A 14,368-nucleotide genomic window follows, 5' to 3' on the forward strand; every position below is an offset into this window, starting at 1 on the left:
ATACTAGAGACTTGTGGTACAGGCAACTCCTTCTAAGGGTAAAGAGGTTTTGATAATCTGTTTAGTCAGTCATTTTTCAGTCTAGATTTTGAGCATTTCTTGTACGTCATTCATATGTTTAAAATCTATTCTAACTCTAGTGAGAAAGAAATTAATAATTAAAGGACTATTAAAGCCAAAAGACAGAAACCATCAGGGGCATCTCTTCACTAGAAGATACTTCTCGTCCCAGAACTAGGATTATAACTGAGACAGGCAGAAGAAACTGCCAGAGGACACTCCCCTTAACGTCTGCCTTGTTCAAGTACAGTTAAGTCCTCGCCCACCATTGTTGGTAGGTTCTGTAACTTTACGCAAAACGAATGATGAAACCAGTTTTACCAGAGGCTGATTGATATAAACAAGAGTTAAGTTCCTGTGGCATCTCATCAACGTTTACAGTGAAATGATCTTGAACAAAAGGACCTGCCGTCACCCCTTTTCTTGGTGCGGCCTCTTAGGGGCACCGATTCCCACCTCCCTGTTGTGTTTCCTGTGCCCTCAGGTCGAGGACTTCCCTTTTAACCGAGGAGTCCAGTACTTGGCGCGGTACACCTCTCCCTTTCTCTGCTCTGTCCCGCCACTGTATTTTTCCCACCCATTTTTTTCTTCCTCCATGTTTCCAGTGTCTTGAGATCTCTTCCTAGAATTTTATTTTGTAGATTTTTCTTCCTATCATGACAGAAAAAGTGGTTCTGAAGTAAAAGACACTTAAATTCTTAGAAAGGGACAGATTTACTATGCTTGGATTTTTGTTTACTTTCACTTAAAACCAGATATTTATCTCAGATTTAAAATATCTTCTGTATAGTCTATCTTTAAAAAGGAATGTTTTGGAGTACCAAATATACCAATTCTTTTAAAGAATTGACAACATTTAACTTCTTAAAAATTTTAACTTATTAGGTAAAATATTAACATATATAAAAGTAGGGAAAGATTAGTACAGTAAGCCCCCTTTTTCCTTATTACTCAGATTCACGCATTTTAATTGTTGGTAAATCTTGTCTGATTTATTCTTTCTCACACCTTTCCCACTGTTATTTTGAAATGAATCACAAATATATCATTGTACTTGTAAATATCCCAAAGATAAGAGCTCTTTCAAAAAACAATAAATCATACCTAATAAAAATTAGCAGTTTCTTAATATTCAAGTGTCCACTATATCCAGATTTCCCTAATTGTCCTTCACTTTCTGTTTTTTTTTTTTTTTTTTTTATAGTTCAAATTGGAGTCTAAATAAGAGTCATGGCATTGTAACTGTTTGATAAGTCTCATAAATCTCTTCATGTTTCTCGTGTTTTCCACCCCATCTCTCTATGTGTTGAAGAAACTTGAATGTTTTGTCTTATAGGGTCCCACAGTCTGGATCTAGTTAATTTCATCTTTATGTGTCATTAAACTTGTTCCCTTGTCCTTGGCATATCTTGAAAATTAGTAGTTAAATCCGGAGGTTTTATCCCATTCCAGTTTGGTACCCACCCCTGGCAGGAATACCTCAGGGCGGTACTGTGCGCGTCTACTAGGAGGCACATGTGTCTCTCTTTTAATGATTTGCAGCCTTTGCTTGTTACTTAGATCCACTATTTAATTAGGGATCTCAAAATGGTGATATTCTAAGCCTATCATTCCTTCCTTTACTAGCTGAATTAATGACACTTCCCCCTTAACTGTTTGATTCCTGGAATCACAGAGAAAAGGCAGATAAATGTGTGATTCTTCCCCTCTATCAGTTTTCAAAATACTGAGAGCTGGCTCCCCAACATCTTCCAGTGGTGACCAATGGATTTATAATTTATTGTCTGCTAAGCCATTGCAGTTAATCTTATTGATGATGAAATTATTTGGGAGCTGTTAGGAGCCTCTTTCTTTTGCCTTCTGTGTCCTTTTGACTCAACTCCGGTGATCTTTGGTACGTTCCTTTTATCTGGTATGACATGATTTTAATAATCATCTTGTACAACTCTACCCTAGATTTGTAATTAAACTTTTCTCGTAGGAGCCCTCATCGTGTCAGTGGGAAGTGATGTCTTTCCGCTGACTATTGGGGTGTTCATTATTATTGGGGTGTTCATTATTATTGGGTCAGTTACTAGTTTCCAGGCCGTTTTAGGAAACAGATCAGGAAATAGCTTTTTTTCTTTTTTCTTCTTTCTGATACTTATAATTCAAATTCAAATTTTTATATAGACCTTATAGTAATCCTATTTTTTTTTTCCAAATCTGTATCTTTTTCTAATGTGTTAAAGCCCATTTTTTAAACGTAAGTATTCATTGGCCATAACATACATATAACAGCTCAGAAGTAACAAGTCACACTGATATAAATAGTATGATTATTGAAAACGGCTTACTATTAATATTTTGGGGGGCCTTAGAATATGTCTCCCTAGAGCTCTACAGGCAAATTGATGTGTTTTAAAGTTACTTGAAATACTTTCTAGAGAGGAACCAACTCAGTGCAGAGTTAGGTCCATTTGTTTCATTTTGCTTTAGAGTTTATAGGATCATTGTTCTTTAAACTTAATTTTGTTTTGATAATTATGTAAAATATTTACATGGCTCCAACGTCAAACATACACACAAAGTGTGTTAAAAAGTCTGTCTTCTATCGCTGTCCCCCTCCTATGTTTTTCTCCCTCCCTGATGGATAATCATTGTTTCGGCTTTTTAATTTAGAGTTGTGATTTATCCATCTTATTTATATTTTTCCCCACATCCTGTTCCTTGAAAAATGGTAGCATAACACACACCTTTACCACCTTTCTTTTATCTTTTAACAGTGTATCTTGGTGTCCCCCTGCACAGCAACTCAGAGCCCCATCACATTTCCTTCTGTCCCTTCATGGAACTCCACTGAGCGGGTGTAACAGTTTATTCTTCCAGTCCCTCTTGATGGGTATTTATTTGGGTTGCTTCCAGTCATTTGCTGTTGTAATTAATGATGCAGTAAATAGTCCGTCCATGTAGGTTTTTACGTTTCTGCCAGCATATCTTTGGGATATATCACTAGAAGAGGCTGGCTGGCTTAGAGGGCAAGTGCACGTATGGTTCCGAGGAAATTACAAAATTCCCCTCCATACAGATTGTGCCGTTTTGCGTCCATGTTAACAACACAGCCTTGTATGTTGTCACACTTTGGGATTTATTTTAACTTGATAGATGGGAAATGGTATCTCTTCAGTTAATTTACATTTCTCAGCAAGGTAGACCATCTTTTTCTATGATTAAGAGCTACATGCATTTCTTTTTCTATAAACTAATTATATTTCTAGCTCATTTTTCTCTAGGGGAGTTGGTCGTCCTGCATAGCAGTAGCACTTTTTAATTAACTTGACAAACAGCCATCGGAGAGCTGCTGCGCCAGGTACCACACCTGGTACTGGGGAAGCAGAGCTCAGCACAAGTGTTAAAGATCTTTTGATGTGAATATCTATTGTGTTTTGATTTCATTCCAAAACATTCACTGTATATTAAGCAGAACTAATTGTGGCACCCAGTTAATGTTATAAAAGTCAATACTAGATTAAAGAAGAACATCCTCGTTTGGAGGAGATCCATGCTCGATACACATTTAGAGGCATCAAAGACAGCATGTGACACAGAGGTTGAACTCGTTGTCCGAGAGCCACATGGCCTCCTGATGTTGTACTCTGGTACACAGTTGTTTTAAAAACTTGACTAACCAACATTTAAAACCAGGAGCTTTTACATAATAATTAAGATTTTTGAAGTTTGGAAAAAATTGGAGAATGCACACACTCTGGATCACATTCCTGCATGGCAGCATTCCCTGGAAGGGGCAACTTTCTCTCCATTTCACCTGCTTCCCTTCACTCCTCGGTACCTAATATCTGCATGCCCAGTCCAGGAGCCACTGCCACCTGTGGCTTTGAGTGCTTGGCATGCGGCTAGTCCAAATTGGAATGTGGTGTTTTATTTAATGGGGATACTAGAATATTTAAAACGAAATCTGTGGCTCTCATTTTATTCCTCTTGGACAGTGCTGCCTTATACTCTGCCTGCTTAATTCATTTAATTTTTTTTGCTTGGGTTCTGTGGACACGAGCTTTTAAATTACACCCCTTACTTTAAAATATTAAACTAATGTGTCCATGTTCATCTTTTAAGAAAATAAGAACAATGTGCCTTGCAGATGGCTGACTTTTCGTAGATCTCTGATAGTCCTGCTTCCTCTTGCTCTGCCCTAGCAGAGTGAGGATGAGAAATGCTCAAGGTATCTAAATCTCCAAACCAGAGGTGACTTAGAATCTTGGTTATTGAGCTCTGAGGTTGAGATTTTTTTGGTTGAATTGTTATAGTTTATTTGAGCCGAAATTGACAATCGATGTTCAAATATTTAAAAATTTTTTTATTATACTTTATGTACAGTATGTTGGTATCTTGTGTTTACTGTGCAATCTGCTGTGACAGTTCATATCAAGGCAGAACATTGCTCAGAAAGTCCCCTCCTGCCCCTTCAAAAGCAGGCCTCTCCTCCTGAAGCTGCTACTCATCTAATTTCTATCACCATCATTTAGTTCAGCTCTGTCTTTAATGTTGACTGCAATTCCATGTCTTTTTTTGATGATTACCATGACTTACATTGTTATCGACTCACTTGAGAAGAGCATTAATTTAATAAGATAGTTCATTTAATTTTTTTTAGCCATTATTCTTAGGTGATATTTTATTGTAGATGTCTCTTTATAAACTTGTTATATTTGAAATGTGTGTGTTTTCCCCTTCTTTATCAAGATGCCATTATCTCCTGAGACATTTTTTGATTTTTGATTTTTGATTCACACGTATCCATTTCTATTTCACTCTCTGGGTCTGCGGGCCGTGGTTTAACTTTGCCCTTGTCTGCTGCTCTTTGAGTAGCGATTAAACAGTCCATTGTGAAACCTTCTCTGTGAAATGCTGCTGAAATGTGCTGCAGGCCAGCTGCAGTGACTCCTGGTGTAGCTGTTGGTTCCGTGCGGCCTGAAGAAGCAGGCCCAGTGAGCTGCTGCATCTGTTCCCAGGGCCTGCCTGAGGCAGCTCTTTAAAGGGAGTGATTGTGACCACTTCATCCCTGTCTTACAGGCCAAACTTCCCGATTTGCAACCATTCCCTTCTCCAGATGGTGACACTGTGACCCAACATGAGGAACTGGTCTGGATGCCTGGAGTTAATGATTGTGACCTCCTTATGTACTTGAGGGCAGCAAGGTAACAGGAATTCGCCTCCTCCTGCTTTCTGAATTAGGCCATCTGAGTTGATCAGCAGGCAGTGAACTCTCTCCTTCCCCCTGAAATTTTATTTATATATCGGGCAGTCTCTGATTTTGTTTTGTTGTACGCTCTGTAATCAGAGCCATGATCCTTCCTAACAGAGAAAAATAGTTTTACTGTGGTAAAGTCACTTTTTTCTTCTTGATGTTTGTCTCATACCAGATTTTAGAACTCTTTAGAAGGAAAACATGTTAAGCCGTACTTGCAATTATCAACACTTCTCAATCCAGTTGAGTAATTGGGTCATTCGGCCCATCTTAAAATCACATTACAGATTTCTCTACTTTGTGGCTATTCATTGGCGCCATGCCTAAACGTGACATTTTTGTGGCTTCCTTACGTGAGAACTTGCTAACCTCCATATGTCTAAACTGCAAAAGAGAAGTTTACATCTGCCCCTGACACCCGTAGTGCTGGCAGAGGGCCTTCCTTTGTCTGCAGTGATTTCTTAGACTCACTACAGCCTCAACAATGCGCAACAAAAAAACTCGGAAACAAGGCCAAGCGGCCGAATCTTAGCACTGGCTGTTTCGTGGTCAGTAGTGCTGTCCATGGGGGCGTGCAGTAGCAATGAGAACATTACAGCAGGGCGAATCACTACGAAGACTCCTTTTTATCTTTTTTTACTTTTAATTCTCCTAAAGGTAGCTGATATGTAGCATGAAAGGAATTAAGTAAAATTTCAGAGGATTTAATTTTATATGTTTCTTGGAAACTTTGGTTCAGAAGGTTGTCATCAAGCCAGTTGCTGTGGGAAGCAGTTGTAGATTCATGTTCGCAGAACTGAAATGAGAGTAGTGATAAAGAATGGGAAGAGACGAGACAGTGGACAGGAGTAAAAGTAACATTTCTCTGAGTGAGTGAAGGGTGAACTGTACAGAACTTTAAAATTTTTTCTTTTTAAAACGAGCAGAAGCAGGACCAAGAACTCTGGCTTATCATGCCTGTAGTAATGGACTTTGGTCTGGGCGGAAAATGTACTCTGAAAATTGAGGGTTAACATTTCTGTACTGATGTTTTCTCTTCTTGTCTTCTAAGGAGCATGGCGGCCTTTGCAGGCATGTGTGATGGAGGTTCCACAGAGGATGGCTGTGTTGCAGCATCTCGGGACGACACCACTCTCAATGCACTAAACACAGTGAGTTTTTTGAAGTCACTTGGGCGTGAAGAGAGTTTTTTTGGTCCCTGTGCTGACTTGGGGGAATATACGATGAGCAGGGGACGTGGAGGAGCCTGGCATCTTAGTCACGAGTACTGTGATGTGCGGCTGGGATCAAAAGATGAGCTGTGGCCTCGGCCACAGGACTCCACAACCTCAGGCCAGGGCTGGATCACCTCCAGGTTCTCTTCCTCATCTGCGTCTGTACTGCAGCATCGTGGCGAACTTCACAGGAGAGCCTGATGCTGGTGGCTAATCTTTACTGAGATCTCACAAAGCAGAAAGCTGTGCATAGATGAGTTTTTTTAATCCTCACAACACCCTCTAAACTGGTCCTATTGTTATTGCCATTGTAGTGCAGTTAGGTCATGATGTAAGGCCATGCAGTCAAGTTTTAGATCCTGAGGCCATGCTCTTCTGTGGTCAACAGTGCTGTCTCTGTGTCCGAGACCCCATGTTCACAGTGCATGGTGGCACTGGAGAGGAAGCTAGACTTCTTTGAACAGATTTGTTTTTTATAGATTTGACTTTGGAACCATGGGAATATTTCATAGGATTATAAAACAAAATTAAGTTTTAAAAATAACAGTCCCTAAAAAAATCTAAAGCGAAATATAACAAGTGAGCCTGAAGGTACTGAGTTGGTTGCATGACATCCCACCATGGTTACTCATCTGCTTTAATCTCATACCACACCCAGTAGCTCAGAATAACACTCACTGCTGCAAACAGCATGACCACCGAAACCAGTTTGCTTTTCTTGGACATGTCTTTTTGACTTTTGAATATATCCTACAGGGCTGTTTAGGAAACAATGTATTTTAAAGTTTCTTGAACTAATTCTTCTCTGCGTGGTTCCTAATGTGAAATCATTAGATCTGGAGACGTGCTGACGAGTTTGATCGCGTTCCGTGTAGTAGAGAGTCTAGATGGGGGGGTGTGTGGGTGTGTGTGTGTGTGTGTGCGCGCGCGCGCGCGCGCCTAGGCTGCTGAGCGTGAGGCTGCTGAGCGTGAGGCTGCACAAGTCTTCTCATGGTGAACTGAGTGTAATTTAAGCGCCCTTTCGGTTTTTTTCTTGATTGGTCAACCAGAGTTGGAAAGGACTTTAGAGATCATCTGTTCCAATCTCTAAATAGATAAAAATCCAAGGCTTAGAAAGGCCAGATAACTTGTTGAATGCCGATCTAAAAAGTTCACAATTGTCTCTGGCCATGCCACCCTGAAGAAGCCCGATCCCGTCCGATCTCGGAAGCTAAGCAGGGTTGGGCCTGGTTAGTACTTGGATGGGAGACCTCCTAGGAAGACCAGGTGTTGTAGGCGTAAAAAATAATAATAAAAAAATAAGGGATAGTAAGCTGACAAAGTCCTTGCAGTCTGTGAGGTCAACTAAGGGTTGCCTCGCCTAAAAAAATAAAAAAATAAAAAGTTCATAATGAAGGGTGGAAAGTAACCCGGATTCCCAATTTAGGGATCTGTCTACTATATAGCTTGCTTTTGAGGAAACATGTAGATGTCTGAACATATTGATATATGATGTAGTTGACATTTATTCTTGGTCAGTTATTGTTTCTGGGGTATTACTTCACGTCACAACAGTCTCTTGTATGTTGGAGTTTGAATGATCTTGCTGGGCATATGCCATGTTCTCAGTAACCGAAAGATTTTTCACATTTCCATATATATTTGTTTACTCCCTCACCTTGTTGGTACTTAGGGGTTTTGTTTTTATAAGTAATCATTATTCTGAACATGTAATAATAGAAGCCAGAAGGGCCTTCGAGATTATTTTACAAATGAGGAAACTGAAACTCAGAGCTTGTTGATAGTGCAAACAGTAGCTATGGTAGGTGTAGGTGTGAATGTCTGTGAATTTAGTTGTCCTTAAAAATGTGTGTTCAAAGTAACTCTTGGATATTTGCTTGTTTTCTGTTGAGTTTTTTGTATAAAAGCTTTATGAAAAAAATTCCCCTTTTGTGACTGTGCTGATCAGTCGAATTCTGAATAATGAAGATGTTACCATATGTAATGAAATAATCTATTTTTGGCACTTTCCTGAATTTATCTGATTTATTCTCTTTCTATTCCAAACCCTCAAAGGATTCTGTAGAACATAACTTCTCTACAGAAATAATTTGGATTATTTTTGCTCAGGGTCCTTTGTATCAAGTTCTTTCTGAAGTTTTCCTAAGCATCGCCAGAGGGTTTTTAGTTTTATGAGTTTTCATTTCTATGAAGCTGCCATCCCATCATTTGGGATTCTTCTTGTCGAGGCAAGCCAGCTCAGGTGTCTTGGGTTATGCAATGCAAGCACTTCAGCCACCGAAAGACGGAGTTGTGTTCTCATTTTGCGATGAATGGAAAAATTTCGTGGCTGTCTTAATTTTTGTATTTCATTGTCATACTGGCTCACAGAGAGTTTTAGTTGTAGACACTTTGTTTAATGAAGTGAGTGGGAAAGTCTTGTGAGAAGTTTATGTTTATTTTTACTTCTTTGGAGTAACAAGTTTTGAACTATGTTACATTGTAAATTTAAAAGATAAATACATTGTCATGTGAAAAGTATTTGTTTTCTTAAAGTGTAGCATAGAGTCAAAACAAGGTTAGACATTTATCAATTTAGAATAAACCTGAGTCTACTTCCTATTTCCCAGGACACTATAGAAATTTAAAATATATGAAATCTGCACTATGGCCACATAAGTGTGTTTAACATTCAAACTATTTAAATATAAGTGCACTTAAGTAGGTCATTTAATTTTTAAAACTGTCATCACTAATAGAAAATTTTGAACTGTCAGTTCTTTTTGACAATTTTGTGAACCTAGTTTTAAATATAAGCTCTTCTGGATTACTTATTTTAACTCCCAGTTTTTCTTTTTCACAAATGAGATTTTTAGTGTAATTTTCAAAACAACTTATTGGGGTGTACTTTATAATAAACTCCTCTGACTTAAAGTATACCATCTGCTGAGTTTTTTCAGGTGAAAAAACACCAGTGAAACTATGGCAAAACTAGTGATCAAGATACAAAACGTTTCCAGCACTCACCAGAAGTTGCCTCATGCCCTTCTGTAGTCTTTTGCTCTTCCAGCCTCAGATACCCACTGTGTTTTCTCTCATTTTAGATTGTTTTGCATCTCCTAAAACGTTGTACGAAGGGAATAATGTTGTATGTCATCGTTTAGGTCTGGCTTCTGCCAGCATAAGTTTGAAATTCATTTATGTAGTTGTAGTATTAGTAGTTCATTTTTTTTTTTTACTGCTGAGTAATAGTCCACTGTGTGGAAATTCACAGTGCTTTATCTTGTTCACCTTTGGGCTGTTTCCAAGCTATTGGCCGTTAGGAATAAAGGTGTTATGAACATTGTTACACCCGTCGTCTTCGTGTAGATTCATATTTTCATGTCTCCTGAGCGAACTCCTGGGGATGGAGTGGCAGGGTCTCATGCAAGCAGGGAGCTTCTTAAGACAGCGTCAGACAGGCTTCCAGAGCAGCCGCACCACTTACACTCCTGCCAGGGTGCGTGGCTTTTGGGTCTTCGCCATCCTCAGCAAGACCAGTGTTGTCGGCTTTTTTGATTTTAGCTCTTTTGATAGGTGTGTGGTGATAGCTCATTGAGGGTTCAGATTTGAATTTCCTGACTGTTCACGATGTCGAGCATCTTTTCATGTCGTATTGCCCATTTGTAGATCTTGTGAAGTATCTTTGCCCAGTCAAATCTTTTGCCTAATTTTAAAAACTGAGTTATTTGTCTTTAGACTAATTTATTGTAAGACTTCTTTTCATATTGATACAAGTCCTTTAACATGAATATTTATCATATATTATGGTAAATGAGTATTATGAATATTTTCTCCCATATGATGACTTCTTTTTATGATGGTATCATTCAAAGAGCAAAATATTTGATTTTATTGAAGTCCAGTATATCATTTTCCTTTATGAAAGTATCTTTGATCACCTCATGATTACAAAAATTATATCTCTGCTTTCTTTTTGAAGTTTTAGTTCTTACATTTAAGACTGTGATTCATTTCGAATTCATTTTGTATGTGATGCGAAGTAGGGGGTGAAAGTTCATCCTTTTCTACACAAATGCCAGGTGTTGGAGCAACATTTGTTGAAAACAGACTTTTCTCATTTAATTGCCTTGATACCTTTATTGAACATCAACTGCAGGTATGTGTTTGGTCTTTTTCTGGATTCTGTTCTGTTTCACTGATCTAATGAATGTCTTTATCAGTACCTCAGCACTATAGGAATTCAGGCAGTGTAGGTCTTATTTTTGTGCTTGTTTTTCAAGATTGCTTTGCTATTTTTGGTCATTGGCATTTCCATATAAATTTTAGAATCAGCTTACCAGTTTCTGTTTTTAAAAAGGCTTGGTGGAATTTTGATTGGGATTGCATTAAATCTGTGGATCAGTTTGGGAAGAATTGACATCTTAACAATATTGAATCTTTCAGCCCACGAACCTCTTATATCTCTCCATTTTTAAAAAAAGTTTCTTTAACTTTTTGTGTGTAAGATTCTATAGTTTTCAGGTCTTACACATATTTTGTTAAATTTATCCTAAGTAATTACAGTTTGAAGATGCCGTTAATACTGTATTTTATAAATTTCAGCTTCTGAGTGTTCATTGATGGGACACATAATCAGTTTTTATATGGTGACCTTGTGTTTGGCCCTGCTATAAATTCTAGTCGCCTTCTAGTTGGTTCCTTAGGATTTTCTTTGCACGCAGTGAGGTCATCTGCAAATAAAGACAGTTTTACCTCTACCTTTCTGATTTGTACATTTTCTTTCCTTTTTTGTGCTTTGTTGAACTCACTTGGACCTCCAGTACGATAGTGAATAGATGCGTTGAGAGTGGACATCTTTGCCTCTTTCTCATCTTAGGGGGAGAACGTTGTCATTCACTGCTAAGTACAATGCAAGATTCTTCCTTCCTCCTTCCTCCTCTTCCCGCTTCCCTCCCTCCTTCCTTCCTTTCCTCCTGCCCTTTCTCCCTCCCTGCCTTCCTTTTTTGGTTCTTTCTTAGAATTTTTCCTTTTATATCTATGTTTGTTGAGGTTTTTATCATGAATGGGCATTAAATTTTGTCAAATGCTAATTTTTCTTGTTATACTTTATTCTGTTAATGTGGTAAATTACATTGATTCCTTTCAAATGTTAAGCCAACTGTGCCTTCCTAGGATAAATCCTGCTTGGTCATTATGTACTACAGGATTGAATTTGCTAATATTTTGTTGAAAACTTACATTTTTTTCATGATGAATATTGAGCTATAGTTTTCTTTCTTTGTGATATCTTTATCTGGCTTTGATATCAAAGTAATAATTGACTTCAAAAAATTAGTGAGAAATATTTCCTCTTACTCTCTTTTCTTAAAGGGTTTGTAAAGGATTGCTATTTTTTCTTTTTTAAATGTTCGATAGGTCACAGTAAAGCTATCTGGGACTAAATTTTTTTTTATGGAAAGTTTAAAATTACACATAGACATAAGCCTATTCAAATTTTATATTCATGTGTCAGTTTGGTAATGTGTTGGTCTGTGTCTTTTCAATGTTTTGTGCATTTTATCTAGATGATCAAATTTATTAGTAAAAATTTCAAATTATATCTATATTATCTTTTTAATATTTATAGGGTCTGTAATGTTGATCTTTCTTTTATTCCTAATATTGTTAATTTGTTTCCTCTTAATCAGTCTAAATAGAGGTTTATCAAAATTATTGATCTTTTCAGGTAGCATTTGGTTTCATTGATTTTCTCTATTTGTCTTCTAGTCCATTGATCTCCAATCTTATTTTTATTATTTCTTCTCTGTTTATTTTGGGTTAATTTGGTCATTTTCTTCTTGCTTCCTCAAATGGGATCCTAGATAACCAATTTTATCAAAATTTTGATTTATTGTTCTTTCATTGTCATTCTTTTCAAAATATTAATTTTTTTTTTTTTGGTGATTTCTTCTTTTGCCCATGTATTATTTAGAATTAAATTGCTTAATTACCAGAGACTTGAGATTTCCCTCCCCTTCTCCCTCCCTCCTCCTCCTTCCCCCCCACTCTCTCTCTGAATATTATTGATTTCTAATTTAGTTCTGCTGTGGTCAGAGAGTACCCGGTAAGATTTCAGTCTTTTGAAATCTATTGACACTTATTTCTTGGCTCAGCATGTGATTTATCTTAGTGAATGTTCCATGTGCACTTGTAACGAACTTATATTCTGCAGTTATTAGGTATACTGTTCTATAATTGTCATTTTCTTTAATATGATTCATAGTACTCAGATTGTGTCCTACTGACTTTTGTCTAGTTGTATCATCAGTTACTTCAACTATGATCATGGATTTGGTTATTTTTTCTTTATGGTTCTGTTAGTTTTTGCTTCATATGTTTGAATGTTGTATCACTAGGAGCATGAACATGTATAATATATCTTTCTCCGTGTATTTGATCCTTTTACCTTTTTGGTGACCATCTTTGTGTCCAGTAATACTCTGTCTTAAACTCAGTTTTGTCTGATAGTAATACATAGCTTTCTTATGCTTGCTGTCTGTGTGCTATATAGCTTCTTTCAGCTTCTTTCTTAGCATTTTGCTTTTTCTTTTTAAGTATATCTCTCGTGTACTTTAGTTCTTTCATTGTTTCTTGCTTTTTTATCCTGTCTGGCAAGCTCAACCTTTTGTTCTGAGTGTCTAGTCCATTTTAATTTAATGCAGATGTTTCTCAGGTTATATAAAACTTGAGGAACATGTATACATTCTTTTTTGTTTTATTTTATTGATTTCAAGTATACAGTACAAAATACCAGAGAACTATAACAAATAATCCTAAAATTTACATGTATATATTCTTAATAGCAGAGCCCTCATTGGAGAACATGGAAGTGGTTAATATGAAAATATCTTATTTTCATGGCCACGTGACTTATTACTTTTGGTCTAGTGGCGAACTTATAGAATAGTTAGGTACACAGTTGTTCTTCGTTCATTTGTATTAAAATGTATTCATCTTTTTACTTACGTAGAAACAGTTTTGTACTGATGTAGAGGAAGACGATGTAATAAATGTGTTGGTCTCTTGCTGAAAGAGGAGGGTGTTCTTAGTGACAAGGGTGTACGTCTTAATGTATGTCAGCAAAGATATGTTTTATTATATTTTACTATTGTAAATTGTAAACACCTATAAACAAAACCGTTTTATTGATAATTTTATGTTATGTTAAATAATATTATGTTAGAATATGACAAAGCAATGCTGCTCCCTCTGGAAGGTCCTAGAAATGTTTCCATATATACTATTCTAGTACGTGTCTTTGTATGCAGTTTTATTAGGCTCCTATGGACACTTAGCTGTATGAGACATAGATGGCCTGTATTGTGCTAATGAGATTAATTCAGCCATCTTTAAATGCTTGCATTTATTTGGCCTTTTGCAAAATAGACCTTTCTTTTTATGCTTAGAAACTACAGCAGAGCCCTATAGTTTGAGACTAAGGTTTTCTAGAAAATACCGTGCTAACTTATTTTTATTAAATTGATATTGGATTTTATTCTTTGTGCTCAGGTATCTTTCCCATTTCCTGATACAATTCAAATTATTTTGACTTCTTTTTCTCAGAAACTTAGTAGCAGTTTCATGTTTACCTTCTCTCAGTAACATTGAATATATACTCACTTATATATGAGTAAAATTTATAATTATGCAGCAAAGATTTCACCTCTGCTTGGACAGCTTTATTTTCTGAAATATGGATTGCTGGTAGACATTTGGATTAAGCTTTTTGCATATTCAGGAGAGTATGTGTTTGTTTCCTTATTTATTTATGCATATCCACATCTCCTTCAACAAAAGATTCAAGGCTTCCAATAGCTTCATGGTTAGT

The 14,368-nt window shown here is 37.0% G+C and overlaps 1 protein-coding gene and 1 non-coding gene across 2 annotated transcripts in view; both read left to right on the forward strand.

The window, feature by feature from the left end:
- RERE (arginine-glutamic acid dipeptide repeats) overlaps positions 1–14,368 on the forward strand; it is a 284,989-nt gene that overhangs the window by 177,384 nt on the left and 93,237 nt on the right. The window contains 2 exon segments of the mRNA XM_039841989.1: positions 5,131–5,255; positions 6,357–6,456. Of these exon segments, the coding sequence (XP_039697923.1) occupies positions 5,131–5,255; positions 6,357–6,456 (225 nt within the window).
- On the forward strand, positions 7,679–7,797 carry LOC120585907 (5S ribosomal RNA). Its single transcript, XR_005648572.1, has one exon. It is a non-coding gene; the product is annotated as a 5S ribosomal RNA (ribosomal RNA).

This window comes from Pteropus medius, unplaced genomic scaffold (assembly GCF_902729225.1).
Source record: "Pteropus medius unplaced genomic scaffold, Ma_sr-lr_union100, whole genome shotgun sequence".
In the NCBI taxonomy this organism is placed as follows: Eukaryota; Metazoa; Chordata; class Mammalia; order Chiroptera; family Pteropodidae; genus Pteropus; species Pteropus medius.